Source organism: Cygnus atratus, chromosome 14 (assembly GCF_013377495.2).
Source record: "Cygnus atratus isolate AKBS03 ecotype Queensland, Australia chromosome 14, CAtr_DNAZoo_HiC_assembly, whole genome shotgun sequence".
NCBI lineage: Eukaryota > Metazoa > Chordata > Aves > Anseriformes > Anatidae > Cygnus > Cygnus atratus.
The window spans coordinates 5,306,664-5,332,870 of NC_066375.1; the positions used below are offsets into that span (position 1 = coordinate 5,306,664).

Sequence of the window (26,207 nt, forward strand, 5' to 3'; positions counted from 1 at the left end):
ATCTGAGGCATGGATTTGGTACATACATGTATAGAAGGGATATATAGATGATCCCCTGCACTAAGGGGCACTCAACATGCTATCCACATCATGCCCGAGGTCATATGCTGCAAGCCTGCGTTCTAGATTCATACTTATGCAGGAGAATTTAAAGTTAAATCAAGTGATCACTTTAATTAGGCTTCCTGGACTCACATTGGGAACTGTTTCGCTGCTGTACATCATTTACACCAGCTCAGCCTTTAAAAATACGCCTGACGTGCTACTTTTATCTACTTTTCCGTCTCCTCCTTCGCTCCTCGCCCACATGCCTCCCCCTCCTCGACTTCCTACGGAATCCCCCCAAAACAATTCCCCCAAAACAAGCCCTCCCAAAACAACCCCCCCAAAAACAACCCCCCCAAAACCAAGCCCACAACAAAACCAACCGCCGTTTCGTGACACACTGCCCCCCACCCCCCGGCCCTCTGCGGACCCCCTGCACCCCCACCCCAACTCCCGCGGCCCCCTCAGCGGCACCCCGCGGCCTGAGGCTGCGCAGCCGCGGAGTGTGGGCGGCCTCGGCAGGCGGGGCGGCAGCAGCAGGAGGAGGAGGAGGAGGAGGAGGAGGAGAGGGAGGAGGAGGAGAGGGAGGAGGAGGAGGAGGAGGGCCGGCCCGCCCGCAGCCGCCGCCGCCGCCACCGCCGCCATGATGCTTGTTTGCTTTCAATGAGTGTGAGGAGGAGGCGGGGGGGAGCCGCTCTCCCGTCCGGCCCGCGGCAGGAAACAAAGAGCCAGGCAGGCGGCGGAGCGAGGGCGGCGGGGGACGGGGATGCTGCAGCCACAGGTAGGGAGCGGGGCGGCGGGGCGACGTGCGGCCGCGGCGCCTCGCCTCGAGGGGGGGCTCGTGCTCAAGGGGGACGGTGGGGGGGGGGGAGCGGGGCTGCGGGGGTTAATTAATTGTTGGGGGGGGGGTGATGGGGGAGGGGAGCGGCGTTGTTATGGCGAGAAGGGAAGGGGGGGGTCCCTTAGAGTTTGGGGAGGAAGGGGAGGGGGTGTTTTGTTGGGGGTGGCACGGAGCGGGGAGGGGGCGAGGGGTTGCCCCGGCGGAGGGGGGGGCAGCCCGCGGGGCAGCGCTCGGCGGCCGTGGCGGAGATGATGATGGAGGGAAGGAGGAAGGGAAAGGAGGAAGAGAAGGGGGACGACGACGGCGACAACGACGCCGCCCCCCGAGGGGGGCTCCGCGGGCCGCGGAGGGCGCAGGCAGGAGCCGCGGGGCAGGGGCTGGGCGCTGCGCACCCCGCCGAGGGGCAGCCGGGCGGCTTCTCGCCGAAGAGCCCGGCTTTATTTGCATCGGGGAGGCAATTAGGAGAAATTAGTATAATGGCATCTGGAAGCCTTAAGTTCTTTCTTTCTTTATTTTTATTTTTTATTTTCTTCTCCAACCGGGCGATCGAGTTTAAAATAATTAAACAAAGGCAGAGGGAAATGACATCAATCTGATGATCGTCCAGAGCCCCCATTTTCCAGCCGGCCTTCCTGGGGCGGCTCCGCGCGGCGGCCCCGGGCCGCGGGGGCTGGCGGCCGCGGGGCGAGGCCTGGCGGGCACCGGGAGGCCGGAGCGGCCCTGCTCGCCTTGGGGAGAAGGGAAATAAACCGGGGGTAGGCTTCGGGGCCTGATTGCCAGCCCCGGCGGCCAATGCAGGCGAGCGGGAGGCTGGGCTTGCGCTGACATGTGGGGCGGGGGGGGGGCGCACACATGCGGGGATAAACAGAGGGGATTTGGGACAGGGCCTCCCGCGGGGCCTCCGCGCTCGGCGCGGTGGGGGCTGCGGGCTTCCAGAACTTCCCAGCAGGCGATTATTCGTTCACTGAGCCAGCCGCGAGGTGGGTGGGTTTTAGGGAGGCTCTGGGACGGGTCTGCAGGGGCTGAAATCCCGAGGTGGGCGCACGCTGAAGCGCAGAAGTGGGTCAGTAGGGCTGGATCCCGCGCCGCACCGCTTCTGGGTTACAATTCGTAGAGAACTTTAAGCTTGGGATCAGATAAAGCTCTAGAAAAGTACGTATCTGTACATCTGCCTCTCCATCTTGATACACATGTGTATTGTGAATGCGTTCTTATCAGTAATTTTTCCATGAATGGTAAAAATTCACATGAAGCTTTATTTGCATTTAGACACACAAAAATACAGTCAGAACAAATACAGTAAAACAGGGTTGGGTTTTGGTGTTGTTGCCTTTTTTTTTTTTCATTACAGATATCTGTCTCTGTAAACACACAGAAAACTCTACTAGTGAAAATATAACTCCACAGGCAGGTGTTTGCTTTATAAGCAGAGTTGCAGATCTCCAGTTTTTTTTTTTTTTTTCTGGGTCTTATTTTCTTAATCTAGATTTCACCACAATGGGTAACTAATTCAAAATTCAAGGGATTAAGAAATACCTGTGGTTTTTGTCTGGCTTAAATGCGAAGATGTGCAAGTGTTGACTGGTAATTGTGTTGTATCTTGCATTTTTCTTTCATTCTAGAGCAGGTCTCGTAATTGGGAATTTATCAACATTTCCACTGGGGTAATTTTACAGGATTATCCACCCTCTGTTCTTCCTGCTGGTTCATCTGGACTCTGTGGAGTTTGCTGCTAGCAATGAAGCCTTCTGTGGGGGTTTTATTCATGCTATTACTGAAATGGAGCCCTTCGCATTTGGATTAACTCTTTACTCACTTTTCACCTGAATCGCTTGGATCAGTCCATTTATAAAAAGGATACTACCATGCACCCCTTTTCAGTTTGCATTTTGAAGTTGAACTCTGAATACAGTCTTGATGTGTTCAGGCTGGTTACTTTGCTTGAATTTTAGAGGAAGATCTGAAATATAAAGATAGATGAAACTGTAATACTGCATGGGCAGGTAAATACTTCTGATGTTTTATATATGAAGACTTGAAAACATGTCACAAAGGGCCACAAATTGAATGAGCATGGTACCCATCAAGGTAAAAATCATTAAGATCAGTCAGTACTAGATATTAGGAAGACTTATTTTCTATGCAAGTGCAATATGCATAATGGAAAACGTTCTTTAAAATGGGGTAGAATTCTCCCAGGATTGAGCAAACTGAAAACACTTTCCCAACTGACCAACAAAAAATAACTATTTTTAAAAACATGGCAGTGTAAATAAAAATGGTCTTGCTAAACTATCACCAAAAAGTGAAGTATTTTTGCTTGTAGTGCAGTGTGTGCTATTGTTTGTATTGCCACCATGCCTAGGAGGCTGGGTGGTGAATCCCTAATTCCAGTTGTGCAGCACCTGCTACAACAGGCAGCCCCTGCTGCAGAGGCTGCAGGCCTCCTGGTTCTGTTTGCTATCAGACTATTGAGGTCTAAAATTGTCCTGTTGTTTTGTCATGTAATTTTGGCTGTACGAGTGCATGAGTGCAGCTTGTAACATTACATCCACGGCCCAACTGGGGCCACGTCCAGTGAAGATTATATGCAGGCTGTACCTTTATGAATGAAAATGCCTTTCAGTCTTCATAACTGAAAGAACATACAACAAATGTCACATACAGGTTTTATTTTTTTCTTAGATGAAATATGTAGTATTCAAAGGTAATAACAACATATGATGAACTTAAAAGGTACTATTTGCCTTAAAACCCCATGAAAATAATCTCAACAGACCCTTCCTCTAGATTTTAGTCCTAGTTGCATGATACAGAGGTTGGCCTTTGCCCTATTGCATACAATGTATCAAGGTTATTTTTTTCAATGTACTAAGAGCTTACGCTATTTTCCATCCAGTTTAAATTTAGACTTCTTCGTGGTGTAATTTTGAAGGTTTTATACATAAAGTGCTCAGACTGAGTCACCGCAGGGTTTCATCTGCTTTGTATTCCCCTTCAGCGTTGGTGCTTCACACTTGGAGGTGTGTTTATTGTACAATATCATGCCAGATTATTAGCATTGTATTAAGTCACATAAATCGTTCCCGCATTGAGATGAGGTTGTAGAAGTCCACTCAACAAGGAAGCTTAGCATAAGCTTGGGGACTTGCACTCACACTTTCTAATTGAGTGATTTCTGCAGGTGAAGTCTTGAAGCGTACAAGTGCTTAGGCAGGCCCCATAGAAAAAGCAGTTTAAATGCTTAACATATCCTTTCGAGCTACTAATTACGCTTCCAAGATGGTGCTTATTTATTTAAAAAAAAAAAGTTGGCAACAACTCCATTTTCTCTTTTGTAGGACTGCAACACGAATCCTTTTTTTAATGCCTCAGAGGGCTTTTTTTAGCAAAGGGATCAAGGAGGGGCTAGGAGCAGAAAATGTATACATAGTTGTTTACTTGAGAAATAAAATACTTGCTGTTAGTATTCCGGTTTGTACTGTAATGGAGCTCTGAAGGAAGAGGGTTTTTTTGTGGTTCTTTTTTTTTTTTAAACTGGTAAACATGTTAGGTATTTTATGGAGGCCGCCATGTAGATACTGTGATAAGAGCCCTGATACTTTGATGATTTTCTTGTGTCTTGTATGTTCCTGGTAGGCAAATTGAGCAGCTTCTTGCTTAAGGCTGTCCTAAAGACTTTGTACCATTTTCTCACAGTGATACCTCCAAAGCCTCCTTGAGCTCTTTGCTGCCTTGTTGAGGAAAGGGGGAATCTCAGTGCCAGTTTGAAGGCTGGGGCTTTGTAGAACACACTAAAACAATTCAAGTGATAGATCATGGTGTTAGGGTACAGCCCTTTGCCATGGTTAGGAGACCATGAAGGGTACCATAACTTAGTGTCCTTCACATTTCAGATGATCCATGTAGCTTTACTACTCGTGTTTTGGAGTGTATTAATGAGTGAAGCATGGATCCTGCAAGTTGATCTGGCTTAAATGGAGCCCCACAGAAGTTTCTGTTTATATCAGTTTGCAGGTCAGAGATCAGAAAAAAAAACTGGCTGTGCTTCACAGACAGATCCTTTCACATGCTTTTTGGAACTCAGTGAAACAACACCTGCAAAGACAGGAAGACTCAAAACTAAAATAAAGCAAAGCAAGATTTGCATGTATGCAGTCTGATCTGTATCTCCTGTCAGAACAATGAGCCTGCATCATAAACGGCTGAATAATAAAAAGCATTGAGATGTTTTACGTCAAGCTTTCACCATGAATTCTTGTTCATTCTTGTTTTAAAGTTTTAACAGTTGTCCACCCGATAGAAGAGGGTTGCCTGACAAAGCAAAGGTCCTGTGGACTCAAACAGAGGAATTTCAGTGCTGCCTTAATCACAGTCTGTCTGTAAATAGACGAGTACTTTCAGGGACAAGAGTTTTTAGGAACAAGTGATCTTTGGAAAATAGCTAAAACTAGAAAGTAATCTTTGCTGAGGAACATCATGAAAGATCTAATCCTGGAGATTTGGGAACTGATTTTACAATAGCTGCCTGTGCTGGCACAGGTGTTTCCTGTGCAGGGAGCAATAGATTTGGTAGCCCCGTGGTGTCTTCTGGTATAATCACAATTCACATAGGAATTAAGAATAGCAGCATGTGAAGACTTTTCTTTCCAGTGGCAGAGCTGGGAAAACTGCTACACGGGTTGTTCATTACCTCACATAACCTGTGTCAGTACAACCAAAGATAGCGCAACTATCTTTGGAAGAGTGCTGAAAACCAACCAGTGACATGACTAAAGCGTTAATTTTTGAAACCGCCACCACCAAAACCCACCTTCCTAGCTGGGTATCATTGCTGGCTTACAGCATTGGCTCACCAGCAGTTGCTCCAACACAACTGAGCAGGGTGATGAAGCAGAATATGGGGTCAACAGAGGAATCTCGAGTGGTCTTTGCTGTACAGGAGAGTGGTTGTGAAACAACATTCTCGGGCTTGTTGGTCTCATTCAAAGTAAAGGATCTCTGAGTAGTCTGGTTGCTTCTGTCAGATGGGTAGAGCTTGCATAAATGAATTCTGCAACGTGCTGGACTTTAGTTAATTTAGCAACTAATATTTGCAAGTGTGTTTAAACATCTATTAAGTATTTTTAGGAAGGCAATGTACTTTGGAACTAGATATTGAAATATTTTGTCATAGTCATTCAGATCTATAGCAGGAACACTGAAAACAAGCTAATGTCCAAATAAAATAATTAGGTTGTCTCTTACCGTTAAATTCTATTGCAAGGCAAAGATACAGAGTAACGTTATGCATGGCGACTTCATGTTTTCACCCGCTAAGTAACAGAAACATGGAAATTATTCTGCAGATGGAAAAAAGGGAAGTGTGGTAAGGATCCTTATGGTATATAGGCCAGCATATAGAATGGTTTCAGTTGCACAAAGATAAGAAATCATGCAGTATTTCAAACAAAAAAGTTTTCCATGATGAGAAATCGTAACTGTCAAATATGATTGTCTGGACACAAGATATGGAATAAGAATTAGTGTTTATTAATGTTTTTGTCTACAAGACCATTCTCACTATCTTTCTGAAGGTGTTTGTAGGCAGAGCTTTTGAGCTTTGGTCTTAGAATCTGTTTACATTTTTAAAACTTGAAGCTGAATGTTTTAAGATGGAATTTTTCCATTTAGAGTTGATCTTCTAGGTTCCATCTTATTTGTACAGTATAGAATAATGTAATGAAAGTAAATTCTTAAAGCAATTAGTGAACCTGACTGGTCTTTTAGTGTATTGGCATTTCAGAATACTCTGAAATAGAAAATACAAAATCTGAATGTGGTGTAGTACTCATTAGCTAGCCAAAGTGTTTCTAGGGATACCAGTTAAAGGTCAGTCTTTGCTTTGCAATTTGGTTTTGCACTAATGCTTGTTTTGTATACAGCAGCCTTTTACTATAGGCATAATTATGTATAATTGCTGATAATTAAGAACTATTCTAATCATCTGGACTCTGTGTTACACGGAGAACATTTGGAAATGTTATTTCTAATCCTTAGATGTTGAGCAGGCTAAGGGGTGGGAATTTGAATTATCATGATTCAGATAAAGTGTTATTGTGTAGATCTGTCTAAAAGATGGAGCAGTCAAGGACCTTTGTGCTGAAACATGCCTTTTGTACTCTGAACATTTTAGAGTTCTCTTTTGAGCCCAACCTGATCTTTATAGCAACTGAACATGGAAGTGAAAATCACTGCTTTGCATTAGTGAAGCTATGGTAAATACATTTTTCACTCCTTGCAAGGCTCAGAGGGTTACACGTACTCCATCAAAATACTGGGCTGCAGGTTGCTCAGCTGATGGGAAATCACGATGGAGGTAGAGTGGAGGGGTGGCAGGGCTGGGGAGGAGAGGACTGGAAAATGGCAACCTCCCTACCCCTGGCAAGCACCTTGTAACTGGGCAGCATGCGTTTCCATAAACACGTAGTTAAGGACAAAGAAACCTTTATTACATTCTAAATACCTGAAGGTTAACATTTAATAAGGTGCTCATTTTAAAAATGTGAATTAGCTGATTTTTAGACTTGATGAAACTTAAAGCCTGACCCATTTAGGTGCTATAGTCTGATCAGGCCTTCCTAATTTGAAAACAGCAAACATATCCTTTGACTTTATGGCTTAGTTGATACGAACTGGGATGCTTTGCTCTTTTTTCCCCCCTCCCCTCCTCCTCTTTTTTAAAGGTTTCAGGAGGGTTGTATTTCATTTTAGTCGGCTTCAGTTAGATTAAGGGCTTTGCAGAATTTTTAACTCTTCATAGATTTTGTGAAAGAATATTAAAACATTTGTCAGCTTACAAGTTTTCTGTAGTACCACCTATTTATGCAAAACTAAACTTGATCTGATTAGCCATATTTCAGATATACTCACGTGAGCTAACATATATTGACTTAATCAGTATCTTACATTATTACATGGTTGTAATGCACGCTCACATACCACTGCATTATTTAAGTCTGCAAAAGAGGAAGGGTAGCTTGTGGTTCTGTATTGGCAGTCAGGTGAAACTCTGCTTTTAGAAGTCCTTAAAATATGATGAAGCAGCATTACTTCCCTGATGAAGCCATTAAATCTTACTGTGCTAACAGCCCCTGACACGTATGCGATCATACCAAGTGAAAGACCTCTTGAAATGAGGCAATTGACTTTGTGTTTGTTTCTTTTAAGTTTAGATTATTCCAACATTAAGCTATACCTTGGATTAAAGGAATCTTGACATTTTCCCCAAATCTCTTGGGGGTAGGGGCTGTTTTAAAGAATCATACTTGTGCTGCTCCCCTGTGGTACTCCACTTCTGCCTGTGCAAGCAGCTGTAATGTGCACTGCAGGGAGAGGTAAATTCTGAACTCACAGTATATAGTCTGAAAAACTCTGGTCTTACCCTTGAGCTAATTTTCCAGTCTGATTTTTTTCCTAGTTTTATATTTTCAATGCTATTATGAAAAAAGATGATTGGCTTTTTTCTATTAATGCCAAGACTCTTTACACTATTCAACAAATAAATAGGTGTTTACACAACAGATGATATTTACCTAAGAGTAGCATACCGGTGGTGGTAGGGATCTGTGTTTTCTTGTAACACTTTCTTTGTATGTTTCAACAGAGCAGTCATGTTCTCTAGTACAGTGTTAAATGTAAGGTTGCATTTCAATAGATAGACCAGTCCTTAAAATCCTGTTTATTCAGCATCAAAATATTTGTAGTGTTAGTTCTGATCTGCTTTAATATGGATTACCTCTCTTTTGAGGAAGCTTTAATTCTCAGGAGGTTTTTTTTTTTTTTTTAAAGGTGTTGGCTTACCCCTGCATTTCTGAACTTCAGTTTATTTGCACAGTTAGGTATTGCAGCAAAATATTACCAGAAGCAATATTTCACAGTAGGATGCAAGTCTTCAGTATTATTGCTTATACCTGCTACTGGTTAGGAAGACCAGAGTCATAGCATATGTTAAGATTTTTAACTAAATCAAACTTTTTAAAATAAGTTTCATTAATACAGGTTGAATAAAACAGATAAAATGAGACTGACACAAAGTTTCAAAGACTTCGTTGGAACAGTATCAAATACACAGAGGACAACATACATTTCTCTAATTTTTATGGGGCTGTACGGGCAGACAGGTGGCTGTGTCTGTGTCCCAAATAACTTTAGCGGAATGACACTGAGTTTACTTCATGTGACACTTGAGGTTCAGCCAGGATATATTGGGTACTTGTTTGCTTCTCTTCTCCACTATGGTGTCTTGCCTATGAATCCTTTTTTCCCATATTTTTCAGGATTAAGATCATTAACCAGTTTGTGTAAATCCAGTCATTGACTCAACTCATCCCTTCAAATGCTTGAAATTCTGAAGGGCCTGACCTTTACCATAAACATGTTTAAGTTCCTGTTGTTTTTCGGTAAGAAGACAGATGTTGCACCTTGTCATCCAGCCAGGGGCAGTGTCCATTTACATAGGGCTGTTGCCTCTACTTCAAGCTGAAATGTAATTAAATTCCCATAGAAATTCATAACTTGCTAAATAAAATGTCAACAGTGAAGGGAACATGAAAGTAATAAGCTTAATTCATCTTGAGAAAACACTTGTTTAAAGAACAGGTAGTGTTACTTTGAGCGGGAACGAGCAAAATAAGCATCCTTGAAAGAACAGGTTATTTAACAAATCTTAAATTTTATCATAAACACAAGTACAACACTATGAAATTAGCTTAAGGACTTTTTTCCATGTATCTTTTAGATGCATTTCTGTTCTGCATTCCCTTTAAAAAGGATCATTATTCAGAGTTTAAAGCAATGATTTTTGTTCTTCCTAATAAAGCTCAACCATAGATTAACTCTTCAAATGCAGGTTAACATTTTTATTAGCCTATACATTTCTAGAACTACTACAGTTTTGTTATCTAAGAATCATTGTACTTTGACTTCACTTAGGATTTTAGACTTTGTTCAGTGTTACTATTTAACTAATGAATGGATGAGGGTAGTTGGAAGCAAGAGTTTGCTTCCTGCGTAGCAAGAACAGCTTTCAGGTAGGCGTGGCCAAAACCAATTATGTTGTTGTTTTGTTTCAGTCAAATAAACAGCTCTGTTGTGAATCCACAGGTCAGTTACTACTGTAATTCAGGAAACTGGGCACCCTTAAATACATTCCTGCTTTTTCCTTCCACCTTTGATTTTGGCAAGTTTAAGTCTCTTAACCTTCTTCTGCTGATGCAAGTGTGAAGTGGAAATGCAAAGTCCTGGGGAGGAAGGAACTACAGCAGGACCAGCTTAGTTCTGCTTAGTGTGGTGTGAAACCACAAGGGAAATGGCTGGGGGAGCAAAGAAGATCCCAAATTAACTTTGAAATCAAGATGTACTATTCAGTTTTAGCATCGGATATTTGTGGGGAAAGCCCTTGAAGTCCATTCTGAAATGAAGCTTTGGATTACATGAAAGAGCTTAAAGGTCAGAGGCACAAGGCCTCAAAAGAGTGGTCAGATATGATCATCCAGTATTAGAGTTGAGGGGTGTGGGGCAAAAAAAAAATAAATATCAACTTCATATTCACTTCGTAAATATGAAAATAGTTCTTTCAGAATAATTGATTGGATCAGATGACATTAAACTTGTATCTGAGCATTAACTTAAGCTGTTTTCAATGTTTCATGATTTTCAGAAGAGTTTTAGAATTAAAGTTTTCTTTGCCTAGTTTAAAATTTGGTATGGAAGAACCTAGGATTTATAGGAAGTTTTCTGTAGATAACATAATACCTCTATTTATAGTGACATCAATGTTATGGAGGCTCAATAGCAAACTTGGCCTACAGGAGTGGTCTAATGCATTTAGTTTTGAAATAGAGTTAATTCATCTATGGTCTTAGAGAAATCATTTTAGGATATGAAGAAATGCTGTAGGTTTTTGTTGTTGCTTTAAGTGAAAAAAAGTTTTAATCAAAATAGCTAGGTGAGCAGCATTCCAAGAGTAAGCAGAAAGCTATCTCCCCACAGTCTTTCAACTTTGTAGAACTGATAGAAGAGAAGAACGGGAGTAAAACAAACTCTTTTCTGCCCTACCACTCAAGGTAGTTCTCCAAGGCTATCATCTCTATTTTAGAGACATTATTTATTGGTACTTTACAGAGTTGTTTGGATCATTAACTACCTTGTATTCTAGCTTTTACATTCCATGTTGCTATAACCAAGCAGACTTACCATTCCATAGACCTTCTCAAGCAGCACTCCGAATCTTTTTGCATTCTTCTTTAGATAGCAGAGGAGCTAAAATGACTTGGCCTTCAGGCACCTCCTCCAAATCCTCCTTTTCTAGGCCACTGACTTTTCCCAAGACTGGGCTCTTAATGGCACCAGTTTTCATTATAAATGCTCTTCAGCAGCAGAGCAGCACCTGCTTAATAGAGCAGCACACCCACTCACACAGTTGCCGGTAATCACACCTTCTCTTTTCCAGGACAGTTTTCTAAACCAGCACCTAGCTTGGCTGTTAATCACCTGACTGCACTCATTACTTTAATCTGGAGAGACAGGCAGCAATTGGTGCAGGTGCAACTCAATCCTGGGGAAATTTAGCTTTGTCTCTAGTGATCTGTTCCTGAGTGAAGCCAAAGCCAGTGCTCCATCCTCCTTTTGTCATATTGGCCACTTTTGTCAGCTCTTCTTTTGACAGCTTGCCCTCCCTTGACTTCACAATCTTCAGTATTTTTCTTCTCCCTTTCTGATCCTCGCCGCCCCTGCACCTCTCCACGAACAGCCTGGTCTGCCTTGGTTCACCATTTCCCCATTCTGCTGTCTTTGGGTACCATCCCTGGAGTCAAAGACTCCAGGTCTAATTTCCTATGCCAGATCTTTTATGCTGTTGACACCACCAACCTCAGCTTCTTTGGGTAAGGAGTGTTAATTCCACGTTAGGATTGAGTGACCTAGGGTAGGAATGGGCAGCTGTCCTCCTCTTAAAGCCGTTCTGTGTTTACAACTCTTAGATGCAATTGCAATAACCTAGTACATGATAGTAAACAATTTTATTTGCACTTAAACATACTTCAGTGTCCTCTTCATTCAATTTTTGTAGTCTGGAATGTGTTCTGGGCATCTGTGTCATAACTTTGTTTATAAACCTTTTCTCCCTTACCAACAGACTTACTGCATATAACAACAGGGGAATATTCAGTGGTGCTTCCCCCAGTCCGTGTTGGTGCAAGTGAAAATTGCAGATGGTGAAAGCTCTTTTGAAAATGAGATGTGAATTATCATGTTAGTTATGTTATTAAAGCTGCAGTTACCAAAAGCTTTAAGGTTGTTCAGTACCGTTTTGTGCTTCGTAAAATTGCTTTAGTCTGACAAAACTCTTATCACTTAATCTAACATTTACCTCAACAGTGAACCAGAGTACCTCAGCAGGTTCTAAATTTTGAATTGGGGAGCTGGGGAAAGATGAAAGTGATTTGTAAAAGAGAGTAATTTCCTTCAACTGCAAGCTTTGATATTTAGTTCAAGGTATCATGTTCATATTTTATGATGACCTGTGAAATGTGACCCACATTTAGCCTTGGTGTCAGTGCCTGAGAGATCTTGAACTCTGCAATGAATAAAGATGCACTAATACCTGGTAGGATGACTCCCCTGGCGTTCTGGTGTGGCTGGGATCAGCAATGCCGATCAGCAGCTGGATGCCTGCCGGCGTAGCTGCCCTGCCTCACAGCCAGGAGCACTCCTTTAGCAAGGAGGCCTCGTGTGCATTTGCTGCTTTTTCTGCTCTTGGCAATCCTCAGCAACACAGAATTGCCCACTTTGAGTTGCAGCAGTGAGAAAGGGAAAACTGTCAAGAGGAGGAGTGCTAACAAGGGGTAGAGCAGTGACGGGGGTGGACTGGGAGCATGGGGGCACCAGGATCCTGCGTTAAAATCTTCAATCCTTACAACTCTTCAGCTGTTTTAGTACACGTTAACAAAACGCCTTGGAAAAGTATGTCATCCTCTTTTAGTAGGAAGGAGCCATGTACTGCTGGTACCAGCAAGTCTGTTAATTAGTGCATGTGATTGACCGTGCTCTAGGGAGTATCCATATTGCTGTGCTGGATGAGATTTCTCTCTAGTATTACCTGCTTTAGTTTTGAAAAATTGGAACACGTTTATTAAGTTGGGGAACCACAGGAAGAGAAAATATCAAATGACCAAGGAAGGTAAATGTTTCCTGAAAAAACAGTGCTCTTATGGGGTAATAGTGTTTGTGAAAAACTTACTAATTTATAGGAATTTCAGAAGAGAAGCTGTATATATTACTTTGCCACGTATTATTGCACTGATTAGATAGTTACTGCAGGGAGAAGTTATGATTTTACCTTCCTTGTGGCTTTCAATCAACTTTTACCTCCTTTAATTGGCTTAGTTGGAAGAAGAAATTATTACACTTCGCGATTTTAGCATTCTGGGTACTCGGGTATTGCCATCCTTTAATGAACTCACTCCAGCTGCTATTTATAATCTCATCATTTTTCCCACCATTCACTTCTTAAAGAGGAATTTTCTTGGGCTTGGTAAATCTGATATTGATAAGCAGTGGGAGTGGGAAGGGGGGAAGAAGGAGTGTGAATTAGTAGAAGAGCTGTTGTATTAAAGTAAGCATTTGGGGGTCTAAAAGCTTTTAATTAAGACACATAATTAGTTATGTTATTTTTGTTTGTTTTTAACATGTAGAATAAACAATTCCCATTAAATTCAATACATGAGAAACAAGTCTGGTTGATAGCCTAATCTTGTAAAGGTTATTATTGGTTTACGCTCTGGATAAGTACAACGCTTTCTGATGTAGTCAGTTTGTCCAATGACAGGAAAAAAACTGACTTGATAGCCTTGAAAAATTTGGTAGGTAGCTGTTCTCAGGATTTTAACCAATGGAGTTTTTTCTCTGTTTACTGTTTTGGGGATAGTATTATAATATTGCTATAACATATTTTGTTTAACAATTGCATAATATTGCTTGTAACTTGCTTGTAAATACCATTTGAGCCAGTATTGTTTGACTTCTTTATTGTATATAAATAACTTTATAGCTCACTGCTTGTGCTCTTCTGTGTGTTTGGGTGCATCAGTTTAAGCTGGTGAACTCTTTGCCATAAAAGCGCTTACATCTACGTAGAGCTATGCAAAAGCACTTTTCTAATCTGTGATAAAAGCTATTTATATTGGAAGCCTTCTGTAACCTTAAAATATGTAACTGATGTGTAAGTTAATACAGCAGTTACTTAAATCAAAATATATTTAAGCTGTTCTCCCTTTTTAACTGAGTAAAACCCAAGTGCTATTCTTAATCCTGAGATACAAAAGAGAGGGTTATAGAACAGGCTTTTAGTATCAAGATAGGAATGCCTTATTTTCCTTCCTTCTCTCTGCAGTGGGATAGTACAAGTATGCTGATGTATAGGAATGCTGGAGGGAGGCTTTTTGTAGAGGAATTTTTGCTCCTTCTCTTTGACGGTCCGCAATTGGATACGATAAAATGAGAAGAAATTCAGAAATGTTTCTGGTAAAGTTATCAGGAGTGATCTGAAAGAGACCAAGAAAAATCATCATATCATAGAACAGCTTGGGTTGGTAGGGACCTTAAAGATCCTGCCATGGGCAGGGACACCTCCCACCAGCCCAGGTTGCTCAAACCCCATCCAGCCTGGCCTTGAACACCTCCAGGGATGGGGCATCCACAGCTTCTCTGGGCAGCCTGTTCCGTGCCTCGCCACTCTTACTGTAAAGAATTTCTTCATAGTATCTGATCTCAATCTCCCCTCTTTTAGTTTAGTATCATTCCCCTTGTCCTATCGCTATCTGCCCATGTAAAAAGTTGATACCTTTTTTTATAAGCCCTTTTAAGTACTGAAATGCAAAAGGCTGCAATAAGGTGTCCCTCAAGCCTTCCCTTCTCCAGGCTGAACATCCCCAGCTCTCTCAGCCTTTCTTCATAGGAGAGGTGCTCCAGCCTCTGATCATTCTTGTGGCCTCCTCTGGACCCACTCTAACAAGTTCACATCCTTCTTGTACTGGAGATAAGTGTAATTGTTAAACGCCTAACTGAAGAAACTGGCAGGAATCTCTACCTTAGATGCACTATTTTCAGATTCAAAAGAGTAGGATAAGGTTTGGATTAAAAGGCTGTTGCTTTGCAGACTTGAAGAACTGAGGATCCTTTTGAAATTTTCTTTTCTTGGATGCTCTGAATTGTGCGATGGGTTGAGAATTGCAGTAAGGTTGGAACTGGTAGATAAGCAAGGTCAGAGACAACTGTTTTCTTCACAGTTTATATGAGGAAGAATTTGGTGGCAAAGGAGACTGCAATACGTTGGGTTGTTTTTAGAAGGATACAGTGAAATACATAATACTCATGAAAGGTGTCAGGACAGACTCTTTATATTGGTTTACAGATTTTGTTAAATTATTGTCAGAGGGTAGAGGGAGGATTGTCATATGTCATTCTGGGAGCACCAGGAATCTGAGCTCATCTATTTTTACAGCAGGCTTTCCCATTCAGTAAAGTTTATAAATGGTCACAAGTTGTCTTTATTTTAAGTTAAGAGATGTATTTGGAGTGAACGTCTGATATGATATATAACTGTGAAATGGAAATTACCTCTTAAATAATTCACAGGGTAAAACATCGTAATTTATTCTTTGTCTTTTTATCTTGACAGGAATGCCCAAGGAAAAGTACGATCCACCTGATCCACGGAGGATGTACACAATTATGTCCTCAGAGGAAGCAGCCAACGGAAAGAAATCACACTGGGCGGAGTTGGAAATAAGTGGTAAGAAACTGGGGAATGATTTTGAGTTACAATCTCATTGCAATTTATGAATAGCCTGTGTTGTAGTACAGGCTTGAACAAGAAATCTAGGGAACATGAAAAAACGATAGAAGAGAAGTTGTACGCTCAGTGTGGTACATTCACCTGTGGTAAATTGATACCCAGCTTCCACTGGAAGAAGGAATAAAAAACTGAGGCTTACCTTTTTGACTCATTAAAGGTTTCCACACATTACACAGCAGTGTTGTAGGTTATCACATCCAACAATTTTTCTAATGATGTAAATTTAGGCTGAAATTTTGATTAAATATGGAATTTCTTCAAGAGACTGCAAAAATTGACGTGGTATTTCTAAATGACTGACTGTCTAATAGAGTAATATGTAGAATACAAGTAGTTCAAACTGAGAAGAGTCTTTCTTTCTGTCCAGATCACTGAATCTGTGTCTTGATTCAAGTGCTACATGCCTTTACATGTGAATAGCATTTCGTACCTGAAGGTTGCAGATGCAGAAACCTAGTTAAATGGTGGTGTTTTTAAAGGCTTTCAAAACCTTTTTCACCTTGGAGAAATTGATGTTGGTACTCTTCTTCCAATGCCATTGGCACAGTTAGATGACTCGTAAATGAAAAGAGTTCTTCCAAAAAAAAGTCTTGGAGTGAGAAAATGTTTTGAGACCTTCTTCTGATTATATCTCACATTGTTCACATGCAGCAGTGTAAGAATCTTGATTCTATAACACAAATCCATGTTTCCACCCTTCAGTTTATACAAAAATTATACCTTTTTTTAAAATCGCTGGCAATAATTTATGCAACTTTTAGTTGAATAACAGATGGAAATCCATGTTCTTAACCAAGCATTTTAGTCACCCCAAATATAGTACTTCTATCTGTTCTTGGCTGGATTAATGCCACCGAATAAAGACTTTGGGTTTGAAATAAGGGGCAAACTGAAGAAGCATCTTTCATCCCAAATATAACCTGTAATAGAAAAAATGTTTCTTAAACCTCTATGAATTACTGAATGCGTGGTCAGTTAGTAAATGTCTGTTGTTTTGTATGGGACTTGCGAAAGACAGGTGCTCAAAATTTAGGCATGGATTGGGAGAAGAACAATCTAAGCGTCCCTGGCGACACTTTACATTCTCACGTACAACGCTGAATTTCTTTGGATCTCTACAATCAATGATTAATGGAATTTTTATTTTTGTTTCTCCACATTCCTTCCACAGGGAAAGTGAGAAGCTTAAGTTCATCGTTGTGGACACTGACCCATTTGACAGCTTTGCATCTCAGTGACAATTCCTTATCCCGTATTCCTTCAGACATTGCCAAGCTTCACAATCTGGTGTATCTGGACCTGTCCTCTAACAAAATCCGCAGTTTACCAGCAGAGCTCGGAAACATGGTGTCACTCAGGTATAAAAGTTTTAGCAGTTGAACAATTTTAACTCCCTGTTATCTTATAGAAACAGCTTGGGTTTTGGCATAATATTGATGTTCTAGTCAACAGAAAGGATAAATAAGTATCCCCTTCCTGACTCTTTACCTGTCCCCCTGAATACTTGGTATAGTCTTGGCAGTTTATAGCAGTGCTGGATTTTCTGTGATATTCTATTCCAATGTATAACAGTTCATTATGAGCTCCGGAAGTGCTCAGTTTGATAACAGTCACCCATTTCATATCTTTCCAAGTCAGGTTTCCTCTCTTACGCATCTCTTTCCAAACTCTTTTACAAATCTTTATGTGGAGTTCTTTTCTAAGAAATGCTGATGCACAAACAATTGCCTTTATCTCATAGGAAAGTAGGAAGAAGGTCCGATTAAACATTCACAGTCATGCTAACTATTATTTTTCCTATTTATTCATCTTTAGTAATTATTTCTAATAATAATACTTCTTATTCTCTTGGTTTTATAACTACTGCAATTTTTCTAACATCATGTCCTTCCCGCATTTACTCTCATGTAACTGCATTCCCATGCAAATTGAAGAGGGGAAAAAAAGTACTATATGCAACTTTTTCCACTCAATTTTACAATGTAAAAATGCACAAAGTTTGCCTGGAATGATACCTCAAAGATGAATAGTGATGACTATTTACATTATAATGTTGCAGTGTTTTGCTCTGTAATACACTGTTATGTAAATATGTAAATGACATATAAAGGTAAATATTTACAGGCAACATTCTTTTGCCCTTGACCCAAAAGAAGAGCCTTATCTTTAGTTTTATTAGATGGTTACAAGTAATTGACCTAATTACTTTTAATTTTGAAGATGTTTATGGCCAACTTTTCTCAAAACCAGAAAACACTGAGTCTACAAGTAATTCAAATGTTATTGGAAGTAAGGAAGAAAATAGAGAAATGGACTGCCAGGACAGCTTTAATAAAACTGGAAGCAAAGCAAGTTTGTACATAAATATGTCACTGCATTTTATTCTACTTTAGAGAAGTCCACTCTGTTGGAGAGGATTAAACTAGCCAATTAAATTGGTACTAAAAGCTCAAATTCCAAAGTACTTTAAGTCTCAGTCTTGGTGGTTGAGTAAAGGAACTGTACTTTCTAGGATATAATTGGCAGCTCTCTTTTGTAGTGTGTTGTGTAGTTATCAGATGTGAAATAGCTTGTTCTTTTGTATTTTATTTTTAATGTTTTGCATTACTGCTTCAATTAAAAGCAGTTATTAGTAATTTTCTTCTCTCCTTTATCCATTCTTCAGATAACATGAGCTAGTAATCCTAAATGTACTGGAATATTTTCAAATTAATCTTTTCATTTCATCAGCATTATGTTATTTTCATCAATCTTTCTTTCTAAAATGTTGCTGTAAAATTAATATTCATGACATTGAGTTAGCATAGCACCGTAGAGTCATTAGTAGAGTCAAAAGATACTATGCTATCTTCACAACATTTTTCCCAATTTATTCTAACTTTATGAAGCTTCAGCTCTCTTCCAAGTCCTAAACCTTTTCCAAGTAGAGAATGCTAAATCTTGTGAATGTGAAATGTGTAGGCAAGGCCTAGGATCAAACCAGTTTTCTGTTTGTGATATAAACATAGAATTTGTATCCAGATCTCTAGACGTGAAAAGCTAGTGCATTAATCCACTGCACTCTCTCTGTCCTCAGTAATTGCAGCTGATCCATGATTTCTTTTCACTGTGGTGAAAGTGAAGAAAAATCCGTAAGTGCATCCTGTGTGATAGCGCTCTGCAGGTCTCAGTTCTGCTGTAGTTTTATGTTTCAGGCTAGCTCTTACTGCTGACGCTTCCCATAAGTTCTGGGAAGTTGTTCAAACTAACGGTAATTCAACACTGGGCATTGCTAATACCCTGAGCCACAGAAATAATTTGTGCTCTCACACGTTAGAATTGATAACAGGTCTTCCAACTCTCACATCTGGAGCTCTGTTTTTGGTCTGTACGGCAAAGCTCACCCAAGACTCATTGCATCTCTGTTTTTGCTGCAGGTACTCAAGAAAGAGGTGTCAGAGAGAGCAGTAAGATTTCTCATCTTTGGGGAGAGAGGAGAAAAAAAAAACATTCTAACATATTACCTTGAAAAGCTCAGATCTAAAACAGATTCTCTTGATATGCTTGAAAGAACTAGTGGAATTTGCTGTTATCATCTTTGCTGTGTAAAGGAGGGGTTCCAGGAGGCAAAGCTTATTAGAGAAAATAATCCTTTCATCCAAGAGAGAAAATGTAATGATACTTACTTTTATGCCATTCTTCCATCTCACTATTTTTCCACTAAAGGAATTTAGAATAGATATATTTTTTGCAATTCATACATAATCTAACTTTTTTTAGACTTCGGCAGTGCTTTGAAAAGCTCTTGATGGACAAGGTACCTTCCTAAAGAATAAATTAGTAGCCTTTTAATGTCTTATCGAATATTATCTCTAAAAAATAATATCCATTTAAGTCTCAAATGTCTATGGAAGTGCTGAGAACTGTTGGGAATACTTTGTTTTGTTTTAAATAATATATTGTCTCCTTATTTACCTGCCATGTTTATTGTTCATACTTAGAAACTGTATAACAACACAGTGGGCTTCTGAGTTTCTGTCTAAAATATGTGCTTTCATCTGTGAGATTTTATATTCAAAACAAACAAAAAAGTAACTACAAAACAGGTGACCAGTTGTGTTATATAGTCTGGCAATCAGATGAGTAATGACTTAACATTTCTAGATAACCCAGTCAATCAAAAAGAAAGTCCCCTCCTTTATCTTCTGCTATTGCACACACCAGAGTATCTGTGAAACAAGCAGCTTCATTTTTACCAAGGTTTCTAAATATGCAGTTAAACTGAGAGAATTTTTTGGAAGTCACTGGTAGGGAAGAACAGTGTAGAATTTACTTTTGAAATACAAGGCTAGAAGAAGTGATGTTTCTCAATGCTTTGAATGCTGTCTTATAGAAATCTAAAGCAAGTAACATAATTCTTGGCATCCAGGTTTGGTGTCGTTCCCTCCCCGAATAATTTTTGAGTCTCTAGACACCAAGGTGAAAACACTTTGAAGTAGCAACCTTATATTGAAAATTTTGAGGGAAGTCTTCACCACTTAGCTTGGAATGCTTTTAAGAAAATGAAGAGCTTGCTCACAAGTCCATTTTCTCTGCCCAGTTGATTAGGATATCAGAATTCAGACCTGTTCCTGTATTCATTTTGCTTTTTGGAAGGTAAAAAGCACGTATTTCATCCTAATGTTGAAGTTATGGAAACAACAGAAAATTACTACTTGTTGGCCAGAGACACAGATCAACTCTTTCTTTGTGTCTGGAAACTCGTATACAGTAGATCAGTATGCACTTACCTTTCCTTATGTGTCAAAGGAAAGAAGCTTAGCGGAAAGAATTAAATTACTTGAGGCATGCAGTCTGCTTTTCCCTACTCCATGTAAAGTGCAAACCAGTATTCATGAGAGACCTTAACCAAAAATAATTTTAACTGTGTACTAACATGATAATGTCATAGCTCTAGTAGTGCTGTCATGGTACTACTTTATTTATTTTTTGCTTATTTGTTTTCTGGGTTATAATTTCCCTTTATTTGGCTTTTAATCGTAGCCGTACTGTTTTATGGTCTGGTTTGTCAGAGCTGTTACTACTTGATCACTTGTAGTTATTAAATGCTTTCATAATTGTTAATGTTTACAAAATTCCTGACTTTTTAAGATGAACTTGCCAAACAGCTGCTTTCCTCTTTACTTCAACGTAATACATATTCTGTCTGTGTATGTGTGAGTACAGCAGGATTTCCCTAACTATTGCTGTTTAGTCTTCAAGTTTTTTGAGTATTGTGGTTTGCTAGTATGTTGTTTCTTTTAGTTAAATCTCCTGTACTATAGGTTGCTGAAGACAAACTTTGGTCTGTTTTCAGCCCTATATGATTTTTACTCTGTCTACAGGGAACTACATTTAAATAACAACCTGTTACGAGTTTTACCTTTTGAGCTGGGAAAACTGTTCCAGTTACAGACTTTGGGTCTGAAAGGTATTACTACTTTTTCTTGGTATCTGTGCTTTGTTTAATGATATCACTCCTGAGATGTAATGGCTGTAGACTGCTGATTCATAAAATGTTACTGAATAGCAATCCTGGATGCTACTTACTACTTAGCTACTTACTCCACTCTTATAAATGTTGTTATTTAGTGATTCAGAGAAGAGCAAGAGCTACTTGGGTGAAACACTCTAAATGCAGTCTTGCTTCTCTTTCTGCAGAGAGGAAGCTTTCTGTTGCTTGCACAGAAATCAGATACAGTGCTTGTTTAAGAAACAGTCTGCAGTGAGCTATTGATAGTGAACTCCAACCAAAAGGGGTATATGTTTTGTACTGCTGTAGGTTATTGTGCTGTTTACACAAGCAGCCATATATTTTTTTCCATTTTTTCTCTGAATTGTATGAATTACTGTTGCTATAAAATTGCTGATTTCATTGGAAGTTGTCACATGAGGGCCTGCAAGATCAGGAGTCCTGAGCGATAGCAAGATCTCTAAATGCTGTTAAGTCTCAAGTCTTCCTACTTTAAAACTGGATAATTGCCATGTGCATTGTCCATGAAAACCTTTACAATCGGCCTTATGAGTTTAGCAGTTTGTAGACTCTATTTGGGTAAGACAGGCAAACTGACAGTGGACATTTCACTCACATCAAGCAAAGCAAACAGAGGTTGCTCTTGTGTTTTTTGCCTCATCAGCTCTGTGCCTGCATGTGATGCAGCACATTGTACCATGCCAATTCCTCCCTGCTATTAGATCCGACACCTGCACTTGGAGCAGGCTTTCAGAAGAAACCTGCAGGAGAGAATGCGATTAAATTCATCAGAAATAGCTGTACCTGTTGTGGTTTGTGGGATTGAAGACTTGAGATTTGAAGCTTGTTGGTAGTTCATAGTAAACTTAGTATTTTTCTCCAAGATGCTGGCTTTAAATGCATGTATGTAAATTCATACTGGTTCTGCATATTTTAGTATTTCTGTAAATGTGTTTGCAGGAAATCCACTTACACAGGATATTCTGAACCTTTATCAGGAACCAGATGGGACTCGAAGGCTACTGAACTATTTGCTTGATAATTTGGCAGGTACTGCAAAAAGAAGTAAGTGATCATTCTTAAAACATTTATTTCTGCTGTATAAATTAAATGTGATTATCACTTTTTGTATTTCTATTTTTAAAATATTTCCATAGTTTCAACAGAACAACCGCCTCCAAGATCTTGGATTATGTTGCAAGAACCAGACCGTACAAGACCAACAGGTACTGTAACGCTTCAAGGACTTTTCATTTCCTTTTATGAAAACTGTTGATATTTATTATCTGCTGAAAAGTTTTTGATATTTAAATTAACTAATCATCTGACCATTGCTAGCAGCTAGTTGCAGCAGTCCTATCTCAATTGGAACACCTGGTTCAGATCCTATTAGGAAGTAGTTTCTTTTCAATGAGCATACTCCCAGGAACTGAAATTGTTGTCCAAAATGAGTTAAGTAGTTGAATTATAACAGGCTTAATTGAGCATTTGTTTAAGAATAAAAAATGGAAGACCGTGGTCATAATTTCTCAAAAGGGTAGATTTTTTTTTTTCTTTCAAGTTCCCTGTGTATCATCTGCTTCCACACGTTTCTTGCTCTTGGGAATCAGGATGTATTTATCTGCTTACTAATTTCTTCTGCATGAATTGTCTAAAATACAGCCTTTTTATTCACTTGCAGACTGAAAATATTCCTCAATTACTGCAGTGTCCTCTGTTTCAGGACTGACGTACATTACTTTCCCCTATTGATTTTATTAAGGAGGTTACTTCAAAGACCATGATGTTATGCAATATGTCTCTTGCTCTCACCTATTTGTTTTCAAAGGATTGAGCTTTGACCCCCAGTCAGCCTTGGATTGTTGCCTCATTTTCTAAATCTTCAAACAGCTGTATTTTTTCTTCTCCTGTGTTGTCCTCCACAGTTGAGAGGAGCTACCAGTAATCTTCCAAGTATCTCATTATCGTACTGCAAATTCCTTAGTGCTTTTTTAAAAACAAACAAAACCAAATATCCATCCTACTGGATTACCTGTCATGTTGCCCCAAACTGTCTCATTATATCCCTCCTGTTCAAAATGAATACAGAGAAGCAGATGTTTCTTAATTTTACATGTAAGTCTTAAGCTTTCTGAGGGAAAATTAGAGGTGGATTTTTTTATTTATTATTTTGTCTATACTTCTGGTTTGTGTGAAGAGTTCCTAACCCTGATGTAGATCTGTGAAATTATGAGGATCTGTTACATTTTATGGTGATATTAAGATAGATTTTTAAATAGTCTGCTTGAAGAGCTTACAAACCTTAGGATAGCTAGCAAGTTTAAATGTTCAAAACACCTTGTTCTAGGCTTTTCACAGCAATGCATCACTTAGCATGGAGTACATTTGTCTGCTGTCTACTGCATTATCCATATAAAGGGTGGTTTTGGTTTTGTTTACTAAGTAAATGTTAGTAGATGGCTTCCAGAAGCCCATACTTGAAGGTAACGTATCTTTCCAGAAGGACTAACAAATGCTTTTTTAGTATAGGTACAGGTGCTATGTTTTGGTTGAAGCAAATGAAGCATGCGTTTATAAATCTGCAGAAGACAAAAGTGAAGAATATAACCATGTTTTTTTTGTTGTTAATATGTCAGTGTGTAAGTAACATTATTTATCTGCAGCCTTGTTTTCTGTCATGTGTTACAACGTACTTTGTGATAAATATGCTACCCGGCAGTTGTATGGCTATTGTCCATCTTGGGCACTGAACTGGGAATACAGAAAAAAAGCCATTATGCAGGAAATCCTGAGCTGTAATGCTGACATCATAAGTCTTCAGGTAAAAGATATACTATTATTTCTTTTCCTTTTGTATTCTCATCTGCTGGTTTCTCTATATTAAGTATATTTACAGTAAATGGTCTGTTTTCAAAACTGTCTGAAAACAAAAGAAAAAAGAACTGGTGTTTAGAACAGTATTTGTTGCTTGACATCAAAAGAATGCTTTTCAGCCCACACAGTTGGAATGTGATCCAGCAGCTGCTGATCAAAGAAATGTATGTGGGGGTGTCTTTGTGTGTACATGTGTATGTGGGGGTATAATTGACACGTTTTCAAATAAAAGGCTTAAGATAATCATAACTCTGTGGATTACAGAAATTCATTTTATTTCCTTCTTAAAATAGGAATATTGCTCTCAAATTTACATTCTGTGATGTACTTGATTCTTAAGTGTGTTTTTTTCTAATCTAATTTGAAAATGATTTAAACTTCAAGTCTAAATAATAAGTCTTGTGTATTTTGCTATCGTACATTCATGCTGTGCTCTATTCTGACTCTACAGGAGGTTGAAACTGAACAGTACTACAGTTTTTTCCTGGTAGAATTGAAAGAACGTGGCTATAATGGATTCTTCAGTCCAAAATCCAGAGCTAGGACAATGTCAGAACAGGAAAGAAAACATGTTGATGGTTGTGCAATATTTTTCAAAACAGAAAAGTAAGCGATGTGTTTTGTAAAGCCTTCTATTGTGTCTTGCTCTCTTTCACACAATTTCTTGTGTCATTCTACAGTCAAAACAACTTGGCACTAGTCACCCTTTCTGTAGCTGTTCAGTGTTTGTTATGGAGCATTCCAATCTCTAGAAGGAGTAGTTTGTACAGGAGAAATCTTTCTGTGCATAACTAGCAATGGAGAATTTTACCCTGCATTTTTGCTGAAGTTGAAATTTTCTTCTATTGGAACAAAACAGGTTAGGAGTTCACTAAGTTACACTTCATATACTACCATTAGGTGTTAATAATTAGAAGGAAGCATTTTTTTTTTTCCTTTTTTTAATTAAGTGGATAAATAATCAAAATTGCTGAAGTAAGGGCTCAGATGACTGACTTTTTTGATGCGTTACCCTTCTGAGAAAGGGGGGGAAAAGAATGCACCTATTTTTAGGAGTGAGCAATGATATTAAAACATCATTTAAGAGCTGAAATAGTTACTGGTTGTATCATATTATGCTTGTACAACTGTTTGGGTATGAGAGTAATGGCTTTCCTTCCTTCTGCTTCCATTCCTCTGTGTTTACAAGTAAATGTAGGTGTCAAAAAACAATTATTCAGTCACTCTATTAAACCTGCAAGTTTGAACTAGAATCTCATGCAGAATCAAAAACAAGAGCTCCTATTCTATATTTTTCTCTTTTTAAAAATAAAATAATTGTTTAAATTTAAAATCGGCTTAATATCTTAAAATTTTCCTAGCTTTTTTTATCCTTTGATTTCAGTTTAGGATTTTTATGAAATTATATTATAGGCTGAGACTTTCTCATCATAAATGTGTTTGAGCTTTAATTAAAAGGAGAATTACCTATAACATGTCCTTTGGTATATGTTCACTGAAGAAAGCCTATATAATGTTCCTCTTTCAGATTTACTTTGGTTCAAAAACATACTGTTGAGTTCAATCAACTAGCTATGGCAAACTCAGAAGGTTCAGAAGCTATGTTGAACAGAGTTATGACAAAAGATAACATCGGAGTTGCTGTATTGTTAGAACTGCGAAAAGAATTGATAGAAATGTCATGTAAGTCCTATCTAGCTTAATTTTTGAAATGATTGTATTTTATAAATTTAAAAAATGGACTTTTGTTACAGTAAAACAGAAACCAGATTCTACAGATGAATACGTTCATACACTGTATGCCCAGACAAACTTATTTCCAAAGAGAAATTGGGAAAAAGATATATTATTCAAAGGATGAGATAGTTGTTGTTTGTTTCTTTGTACCTTCACTTTATACCATTTTGCTTTTAAAGTATAAATAAATAAGAAATAAAGACTAAAGCTTGAGGGATTTTGCTTGGAGATATGTACAGGTATCGGAGAATCAGTTGATAGTAGTTGGGTTTTTCTGGTTCATGTATCTGCATCGTTTTAGTTTTTCTTCAATGTTATGCTTA

The 26,207-nt window shown here is 39.1% G+C and overlaps 1 protein-coding gene across 2 annotated transcripts in view; it reads left to right on the top strand.

Annotated features, from left to right (window-relative positions):
• The first annotated feature begins 597 nt into the window (after positions 1–597).
• CNOT6 (CCR4-NOT transcription complex subunit 6) overlaps positions 598–26,207 on the top strand; it is a 32,747-nt gene continuing 7,137 nt past the window's right edge. Inside the window, exons 1-9 of one of the 2 annotated variants that reach the window (XM_035560572.2) lie at positions 598–826; positions 15,606–15,719; positions 16,954–17,140; positions 21,146–21,231; positions 22,234–22,323; positions 22,431–22,499; positions 23,937–24,094; positions 24,599–24,753; positions 25,676–25,830. In XM_035560572.2, coding sequence (XP_035416465.1) covers positions 709–826; positions 15,606–15,719; positions 16,954–17,140; positions 21,146–21,231; positions 22,234–22,323; positions 22,431–22,499; positions 23,937–24,094; positions 24,599–24,753; positions 25,676–25,830 — 1,132 coding nt within the window. In that variant the 5' untranslated portion in view covers positions 598–708. Of the gene's footprint in view, positions 827–15,605; positions 15,720–16,953; positions 17,141–21,145; positions 21,232–22,233; positions 22,339–22,430; positions 22,500–23,936; positions 24,095–24,598; positions 24,754–25,675; positions 25,831–26,207 lie in introns of both variants that reach the window. The other variant, XM_035560571.2, reaches the window with a different exon arrangement.